Source organism: Vigna umbellata, chromosome 7 (genome assembly GCF_029865625.1).
Source record: "Vigna umbellata cultivar VRB3 chromosome 7, Vumbellata_1.0, whole genome shotgun sequence".
Classification (NCBI taxonomy): Eukaryota; Viridiplantae; Streptophyta; class Magnoliopsida; order Fabales; family Fabaceae; genus Vigna; species Vigna umbellata.
Window position 1 is genome coordinate 27109666 of NC_142171.1, and position 10374 is coordinate 27120039.

The 10374-nt window shown below is 31.7% G+C and overlaps 1 protein-coding gene across 1 annotated transcript; it reads right to left on the reverse strand.

Moving 5' to 3' along the window:
- Positions 1-872: 872 nt before the first annotated feature.
- LOC124840377 (ethylene-responsive transcription factor ERF070-like) lies at positions 873-1942 on the reverse strand. Its single transcript, XM_047316423.2, has one exon. The coding sequence runs from the start codon at positions 1692-1694 to the stop codon at positions 918-920; it is 777 nt and encodes a 258-aa protein (XP_047172379.2). The 5' UTR covers positions 1695-1942; the 3' UTR covers positions 873-917.
- Between the last annotated feature and the right edge of the window lie 8432 nt (positions 1943-10374).

The following is a 10374-nucleotide window of genomic DNA, read 5'->3' on the forward strand; positions in this document are numbered from 1 at the left end:
AACCTTTGTGTCACCTGGTTATAAAAGTTTCAAACGGGTTTAAAGATTTCGACCTTGTGATTCCAAACTTGATGTAAAAATCAGACCAACTTGCATGCCTCTGTTTGAGATGTGATGTTGGAAAGTATCAGAAAGAAGCGATAATGCAAGCCTATGTAGTCCTTCAAACATGGTAAAGTACATGAGAAAGTGACTTTAAACATAAATTATAAACCTTCAAACATGCCATTGAAATGCTATTTGTAGACCATCACACCACACAAACATTTTATCAGAAAAAGCCAAGAGTCCAAGATGCAGTATGTGTGGCCCTGAAGCACTAAGGTGGCCAACCATTGAACATGACATGTGGACTCACTTTATGAATAATGCCATTTGGTTGGTCCAAAATGTTTGACAATGCATAGGAAAAAAATATCTCAACCAAAACTTGGGAGTTAGCAGATAACAAAGTTAACTGCACTCTAATCTGCTTATAGATGAAGTTTTTATAACAAACAAAAAAGATTGACCTTTTTAATAAACTAAATAGAAAGATACAATTTTTTTTCAAAGAAAAGTAAATTCATAAATTAAAACTTATCAGTTCTGTCAAAAACACTGAAATTCTCTCTCAGTAACACAGAACAGATTGGTCTATTAAAAAATATATTATCACAGTTTGTTATCATGTTCCATTTAAAAGTTAACAACACCAAAGATCAAAAGCTGTGTTACCACTGTCACATGCTTTATTTACAAGTTTCTTCCTCGAACAAATAAAGAAGCATCTTTCTGAGTAAACTAATTACAAGGATACAACTTTTTTGAATAGAAAGTAAACTTATAGATTAACTCTACTCAGCAACACAAAATGAACTAATCTCAGGAAAAAAAGAAAAAGGAATATAACCCAGTTAGCATTAATCCACATCTCATTATTCAAAAGTTTCATCACTGAAAAAACTATCTACATCCCATTTACATGATTCAAGATCCTCATCCAAAGAAACATCAACGTTAGACAACATAGTAGGAAGAGGTTGCTCATAAAGAGCATGATCAGAAAACAATAAACTATCAACTTCATAGTTTAACCCATCAAACATTTCTTCTTTGAAGGTTTCTTCCAAAGACAAAGGTTCCATCCAAGGCTGAAACAACAGAACAGAAGTTGGTGAAGCGCATGCACAACAACTCTTCGGTTTAACAACACTTTCACACTCTTTCAGAGGCGGTTTGATGAGATTCGTGACAGCATCAACACCTCTGAAGCTTATAGCAGCTCTGTCGTAAACCATAGCAGCTTCTTCCGCCGTGTCGAAGGTTCCAAGCCACACTCGCTTCCGCTGGAAAGGGTCTCTTATCTCGGCGGCCCACCGTCCCCATGGCCGTTGCCGCACGCCGCGAAACTTGGGCTCTGATTTTTCTTGTTGGTAGTGTTGTTCCATAGTTTTGTTGTATTTGGCCGAACAACAACAACAATCAGTATTATTGTTGATGTTTTTGTTGTGTCCTTTGGTTTTGTTTGCATGCACAATTCTTATCTCACTAACCACCTTCTTAACTCTGTGAAGGTTCCTTTCTTCGTCGTCTTCTTCGCTAGAGGAGTCTGTGGCGTTCTGATCCGTTGCTGAAATGCGAATAACTTTGGGAAAGAAAAATTTAGATTTCACGAACTTGGTGACGATGGTTTTCTCTTGGTGCTCTTCCATGGCAACAAGAAAGACAAAGGATTCTTCTTTTCTGAGAATGTTCTTTTGGAAAAGAATGGTTGTTTTATAGCATGTTTTGTTTCTATTTTCACTTTCTTTTTCCTTAAATATTAATATTAATTTTCAGAATTTTTTTTATGGAAAGTGTGGAAGAATGAATTTTATATTTGTAAGTCTATTTATTTATTTTATTTAATATATGTAAAGTAACAGAGAATTTGTAAGGAGATTTTAATAGAAGGAAATACAACATTTCCTCTTTTAATAATTAAAGAATTCAATTATTGCGAGTCCTTGAGATACAAGTAACAAGCTTCCTTGGTCATCAAGGAACTCAGTCACCCTTGTTCTCTGTGTCATCATCAATTTCTTTCAAAGACTATTTTTAAAGCTAATTATTTTTCTGTTTAGAAAATTAATGATTTTAAAATCAGTGAAATACCATTATGTTACCTTAAATGGATTATAATATATAATATTAGAAAAATAGGTTAATAATCTTTATGTTTGACTTAGGTTAACTTAATTTATTTATATAAGAATAAGTTAAATTGAGACATATATAAGAAAAACTTGCTTTTTTTAATGGAAAATGCTTTTATAATAAAAAAGTGAAAAAAATATGTTAAATAAGTGTAAGACTGTGTCAAAGTTTTTCTTTGATCGATGGTGTGTCTGCACACTATTATATGGTTTGATCTCGGGATCAAGCAAAGAAAACTGAATGGTCCGTTGCTTTAATGATAAAATAATAATTGGAAACACATAGTCGCTTTGTAGTATCAATGGTTATTTTATTATAATAAAATATTTTCATATATGTAATATTTTTAAATGTTTGAAATTTAATTTTAAAAAGATAATTTAAATATGTTTTCTTTAATATGTGAAAGAGCTTTAAAATATAAAGAGATCAATAACTTAAATAAAATAATTAATTCTAATAATATTATAACTTGGAGTTGTAATTAAAAATATATATTTAAAAAATTATTTGGTGGAATAACATAGTTATGCATTTTTTTTTACTAATTTTTATAATTTTTTTTTGTTCAAGATAAAAGGGATAGAAAGTATCTATAAGGGAGTAATTACATAATACAATTTTTGTTAATTATCTTTATGAGGCAAGAAAGCACAAATAAAAATATATATAATCACTTTTAATTATCTTTATAAAAAAAGGAAAAATACAAATATAAACGTCTAAGTTAAAAAAAATATTTTATATATAACTATGTTTTAGTAACTGTTAGATAATATTTTTTATTGTATATATCTTATTATTGATTTTATTTTTATTAATATAAATTATTTTAATCTTTAAATTTTGTATTTATTTTTTAAAATATCTTTTAAGAATATTTTTTTCTAAATTTTAATAATATTTTTATTTTAATAATAATTAAAAATTAATTTTTTATCTTTTTATTATCATTAAATAAAAGTGAACGGATGGTGATGTACATAAATGAATATATTTTTAACAGTATTAATAGTAAGAAAAAATAATTTTTCGTTTAAAGACAAATGATAACAGGTGATAATTTATTGTGTGGATTTTTCCGTCTTACATTATTTATAAAAATTCTTTACAACTTTTAGTAAACTTTTTTAAGGTTCAATTTTAATTAATATTTAATTTAACTATTGATAGAAATATGTATTTTTAAATAAGTGAAAAAAATTTAAACTTATAACTATTTTCTATGTAATAAAAATATCATTCTTTCTAAAAAAAATTCTGAAAAAAATTAAAGGATAATGACAAAATGATTTAGATTTCACCAACAAATTTCATATATATTTGAAAATTATAAATATTATTGAAAGTTTAAGTTTCACGTTTTCACCATGTATTTTAGAATGAAATATTTGTTAGAATTAAAGTATTTTATTTATTGTTAGTTAACTTTAGAAATTCATTTCTCCAAAACTACAAGGAAAACTATTCAAATTAGATTAAAGTTAAATTGTTAATATTTTCTGTCAGACTTCATTAAAACGCACCCAAAACTCTTCTGCACGGACGTCAGGTGTTAAGAAATTATGATTTTGAAATCAAATAGTGGAAGGCAGGTGTCGGCAGAAGAGCGAACGCTCGTTTGGACGTGGGAAGAAAATGATTGTTTCTGAAACTTCCATCTCACTCTCCTCTGCATGCATCCTCCTTCTCTCTAAAAACTCTCCCTTCTCTACCAAAACTCACCTTTTCTCCTCTCCAATCACCGTTCAGGCACCGTAGGAGCACTCCCGACGTCCCAAGCTTCAATTTGAACCGAACAGTTTCGAGTTCTGAAACTAGTAAGTTTCCTTCCCCTTAGCCGTTCGTTCTTGTGAACATGCAAACCAAGTTCTGGTTGCATGAGTCCTTAGTTTAATTCTGAACCCTTTTGGTCTGTTGTTTGATTTTGGTTCGAAGAGTAGTTGAGCGTTGAGGGTAGAAGGAATCTTAGTTTGGCAAACCGAGTTGCGGTCTGTAGAACGTTCATTCACTTTCAGAGGTAAGGGAAGCTTATCTCATTTAATTGTATGTTGTTTGTACGTTCGTTGATAATGAATGCATGTTGCTGAGTGGTTGAATGTATATAAAGTGGGAATGCTGATATGTTTGTTTACATGGAACATGATTATTTACGATGATATAAATGGTATGAAAATTGATTACAATATGAATTTATAAAGTTATGAAATTATGTATTAAGACATGGGTTGAAGATAAATGAGATTTGAATATGAAATTTTTACTATGATAAAGTACGTTCGTTACTGAACGGTCATTGACCATTCGGTTTTTCTGGTGAACATAGTTAAAATGAGATTCTTTCATTTGGAGAGAATCCTAGTGTAGGACGAGCGCCCTCGTGTGGTAATACTATGCTTGAGCGCTCGGCCAAGCATAGTTGTGCCTGAGTCTACTGTGATAAACTCAATATATATATATATATATATATATATATATATATATATATATATATGTGTGTGTGTGTGTGTGTGTGTGTGTGTGTGTGTGTGTGTGTGTGTGTGTAATTGTATATTATTGTTGTTCGTAAACACCACTTCAATAATATCTTAATATATCTATCAAGCCTTTTATTAGAAGTTTATTAGTGCTCGGTCTTACACCTAGCGCTCATACTGAGTAGTGTTCGGTCTTATACCAAGCGCTCGTACTCATTTCTTGTATAATCAATCTTGGTGAAATAGCGTTCGTTCAACTTCAGTAGAATTTTCCTTTACCATGTTCGGTCATTTACTGGCATTGGATTTTTATATGTGAATTACTCTAAATATGGTTCGTTAACGTCTTGATGTGTCTACATTTATTGGATTCGGCCTAGAGCCTCCATACTCGATTTATTCTTTGAGTATTGGTTTGAACTCACGAGAGTCAGTTCATTCAACTGATTTACGTAGTGAATAACGTTCGTCATATAGAATATGATAGTACTCGGTTTATTCCTAAACCTAATCGTAACTCTCTCGGTCTTATTCTGATCTGGAACGGGCGACTTCTTGGTCTCGTCCACAGTGTTCATCCTCGTTCTTAGTGAGGACTGAACGTTCAGTATTTGATGGTCTTAACATTGATGATAGAGATGAAAGTAAAATGATGGATAATAAATGATGAAGAGTATATGAGATGGAGGAAACGTTGTGATTTTTGAATGAGCGTTCCGGCGAGGAACGACTCATGGATGACTACTGAAATTGTAAAGTATGAATGTGGTAATGCTAAGCTGGCGGTTCATCCTGATGTTCCATGAGTACTCGTCCTCACGTAGAGGAGGGTAGGTCATGTGTGGGAACGACAGGAGGTCCTAGTCCTTAGGGGTACTTTGGACGGAACGGACTAACCTTGGGTGGCAACTGATGAAAGTATTCCAATTACTACATCACCCAGGTGCACGAACGTCGTAGCTACACAGAATTCATACCGTCCGGACAGTCAGTCTAGTAGTAGGCCTTGTTTGAATCGTATGTTGAAATGCACTTGATGTGTTTGAATATGATAAACATATGTTATTACTTGAATTAAATTACATAAGCTTACCCTGCATTTTCATGTATTGTCTGGTTTTGTACGTCCGTCCTTGTCGTTGCAATGATCATCCGTGTGGATGTGAGCAGAAGGAGACGAGCTGCTGGAAGAGGCGCTGGAAGAAGAGAATTTGGTTGAAGTAGGGGTGAAAACCGAACAGTAGGACGTTCGGCTAGTAGTTGGTTATGTGGTAAGGTGGTCGTTCGATCACCTTTTCCTTTAAGTTTTGTATGACCGTTCGGTGTGAGTTTTGTAAACCGTTCGGTCAAATTATTACTTATCTTGTGCAGTTAAGTTGTAGTTCTTGTAAGGCCGTTCGGCCATAACCGTACGCTCTTTTTACTGTTAAGACTGATCTGAGTTATTGTTAATAGTAATTATTCTATTATATGATTCATCGCTATATTTTTGGGATGTTACATTTTCATTCTTTAATTAAATTTATTTGTTATAGCTATGAAATGAAAAACTAAAAAAATATTTATTTAATATTCTTTCTCCATGTTTAGATCAGTCTCTTCCAATTCCTTTTTAAAGAGTTGAGAGAAAGCATACAAAATGGAAAGATTTAAACAAAGCACAAGCACACTCACGTTTTTAGAAACAAAAAATGCATAGTAAACAGTAATTGTCTAATTGATTTTGAAATAAATGAAAATAAATATATTTTTATTTTAATTATTTAGAAAATGTTTTGAAAGGAATTTTGAATCTTGGAATAACATGTTTATAGTATAAATATTATATAAGTTTCATTCTCAAAATAAATAAAAAAGTTATACTAATCTTCATTACGTATGTTAGATATATATTTTATATCTTCTTTTGGTTTTTTCTTTTAGTTTTTTTTATCATTTTTTATTAGATCTTATGTTATGATTTTTCGTTAGTTTTTCTAATTTTTTATTGTTTGAATTTTTCAATATATTCAAGCATATTTCATTTCTATAAATATCTCATTCTCATATTTTTAATAAAAATTTCTCTTCAATTTTTTTTTATCAAACACTTACACATTAATCTTTTTTTCTTCTTCTTTTCTCTACAACAATGGCAGTTTTTACTTTTTCTTCTCTTTGTCATCTATTTTTTTCAAGTTCCAAAACATGATTATTATATTAATCCGAATAGAAATTCCTCTTTTATTCTTGTCATTATGATTTTCAAAGGCTCTAATTATTATAGTTAGGCTCACGCAATAACGATATCATTATAAATAAAGAACAAGTTTTATGAGATGAGATCTATAATTATCGTCCTATTACATCTTCTGTTCCCATGATTTGTTGCCAACGTTTCCAAGATTATGCTTGAACACAGGAAGAATGATTGTGTTCTTTATTTTCTATGTGGTTTGAATGACAATTTTGATGTTATTGTTTGATCATAAATTCTTCTTATGGATCCTTTACCTTCTTTATCTAAGATTTTCTCTATGATCATTCAACCAGAACGGTAGCTGCAAATTGGCATCCTTCCTACACCTATAGCAATGGTTGCTTAGGTTCATCCTCTTTTTTCTCCTTCGACTCAAGGTCGTGGAAAGTCTATCACTAAGACTCGATATACTGGTTATAGACCTCACGTGTAGCATCACCACACACTGTGGCATAACTAATCACATTGTTGAGACTTATTTCCTTAAAGCACAAGTATCCTCTTGGTTACAAGGCTAAGCAGCCCAATCTTGTTTCTGCATAGGGTAACTCTTCCACTTTTGGTAAATAATCAGAATTTTCAATTTTAGATCTGTCTTAGGCTCAAATTCAAGGTCTTCTGGCTCTTCTTGCATAATAATAACCTACTGCTACATCTCATTCTTCTTGTGAACACCCATAATGTTTCCTTCTCTCCTTCATCAAGATCTTCACAGTATGAAGATGCTTGGAGAGATAAAAAGCATTAGGTTTCTTAATGTTTCTAGTTTCTCAATTTGTCAAGATTTTTGTTCTTAATACTCTTGATTCTCGTTTTTCCCTAAAATCTCAATTTTCTTAAGGTTTTTAAATTTCTCAATTTTCTTAAGATTCTCAAGGATCTCAAGATTCTCTTTATCCTACTACCTTTCAAAAATGCTACTTTTAAGTTAGGCCTTCATCTTCTTCATGCCTACCTTCATAGGGGTGTTAGAGATATATTTTATATCTTATTTTGGTTTTCTGTTATGATTTTCTATTAGGTTACAGGAGTGAGAATGACGCTTTCCACTTGTGTTTATGGTTTAGAGATGCTCATGGTTGTTCATGAATGGGATAGTCATGATAGTGGTGATCATGATGGGGTGTGTGTCATGATGGAGGTACATGTGTAGATGATCGTAATGACGATGATGCTCCAAGGAATGATATATTGATAGTAATGAGATTATGTGGTGTAGACAACATAGGTGTTGATGAATGGATAGACTGTGGTTTAGATATGTGATGATCAAGGATCGAGGATCGGGGTTCGAGGATTTAGTAATTTATCGTGATTGAATTGTTGTGTTAGAGGTTTAGGGATCCTATTGTTATTACTATTGGGTATGGGGTGATTGTTATGGTTGATATATTCAATGAGTTTATATCTTATTATTATGATTGTTTTGTCGGTAGCTTACCCCATACGTGTTTGTGTGTGTGCATATGAATGCGATGATCGTATAATGTGTGATGTTATACAGAGTAGATGATGCTACAAAGGAAGATAAAGCATGATAGATTCGTGAGATGACGGGGGACAGACTTGGGGTTTTATTTAAAGCTATTGCAATTGAGATTTTAAGACAATGTAATTAGAGTTATTTTATTTCCTTCGTTATTTTAGTTATATTTAAATAATACAATTGGACAAGTATTTTGAAACTATTATGTGATACATGTTTAAATGCTGAGGTTTTTGAAAATACGTTTCCGAGCTATAAAAAAGTTTTGAAAATTACCGATTTTTGTAATAACCCATGAACCTTGAAATTTAGGATGTTACATCTTCCCAAGCAATATTTGCCTTATTTTTTCTTTTTATTCTTGTTTTTTTCACTCTTTTCTTCTAGTGTTTACTTCAACTTGAACACCGAACAGTCAAGTTTGGTGTAGTCAGTTTTACCACTTTCAAATCATGTTGGAGCAATGGATTGTTCTTGTATCTTGAATGGTTTCCTGTTTCTTGTAAAAGCATTGTTGGACTTGTTCTTGTATTTCAAAAATTTTGAAAGCCATTTTACAATAAGACTCAAAGTTTCATTGTCTAAGTTTCTATCATCTTGATTATCTACAAATTCAACCTTTCTAGAAATGGATTTTACAGTCACTTTAGTAGCGATTTTCAAGGCAATAGTGTACATTTTCTCTCCTTCTTCTTTCTCTTTCCGTCTTCCGAGTTCCAATTCATGTTCTCTCAATTTCCCAAAGAAAGATGTCATATTCAGACTTGTAAGGTCCCTTGATTCAGATAGTGTTGGGACATTAGGTTGCGACATTCTGTTTAGACTCTTTAGAATCTTGATGTTGAGTTCTTCTTTATCAAACATTTTACCAAGCACCAAAAGGTGATTTACTTTGTGAGTGAACCTTTTTCGAACATCGCCGATTCTTTTTCCGATCTTCATTAAACATTTCTTATTATTGAACGAGGGTGTTCTTTTTTTACCTCTTCACTTCTTTTGTGCTTCATGTATCACCTCCAAGACATCCCACTTTTCTTTGGCTAATTCACAAACAAATATTCTATAAAATTTGTCCAAAATTAATGCATCAGATATAATATTTTTGGCACTAACATCATAGTGTGCTCTCTTATTTTCATAAGGTGTCTATTAAGAAATTTTCTTAGGTATACTTTTACCATTTTTAATCTTTGTACGTCTAAACGGTCCATTTACTACAACATCCCATACACCTTTCTCCAGCAAACAGAGGTGGTTTATTGATATATGCCCCTTCAGCAAATGTTTGAGATATATTAGTCACAATAGGATCTTTTAATCGATTAATTTTTTATTAACCAACTTCAGTGCCAATTGTTTAAAATTGTTATAGCCAATATTTCTCAACCAAGATGGGGAAGGAGGGGGGGAGGGGTAAGGTAGGTGTGAATTGGTTTTAAAGAAATTTTAGTTCTTTTTCAAAAACAGATGTTTGGTTCTTGATTCTTTGGACTTTTGCACACTATGAAAGAAAATAAAAAGATTGATAAAAGATGAGAGAAAGAAACAAATTTATACTGGTTCAATTCAATATGAATCAATATCCAGTCTTCTTCCAAACAACCTGAGTTTGGAAGGATTTTTACTATTAATCTTAAACTCTACCAATCCAAGAACAAACCTATAGATGTGATGATTCACACAATCACAACTAAAACATTCACTTAAAACAACACAATGCATAATGATTAATATAGCAAAAGACATAATAGAATAGATCTGGAGTGTGGATTTTACAAGCTAAGACAATGTGAAGTAGGAAATCCCATAAGACAACTCATCTTGGCAGTTTCTAAGAGGATTTTCCAAATAATCATCACTTGTTCTCTTTTAGAATCCAAAACATTTTTCTCTTTTGCTCAATCAATTTTTGATCTGTTTTCACTCACTTAAATAGGAGAGAACACTTATGTTTATAGGATCCTCTACTGATATTATTAATTGATTGAGACATT

What these genes read in the sequence shown, in the direction of transcription:
- LOC124840377 (XM_047316423.2), bottom strand. Translation starts at nt 1,694, where the DNA reads ATGGAAGAGCACCAAGAGAAAACCATCGTCACCAAGTTCGTGAAATCT.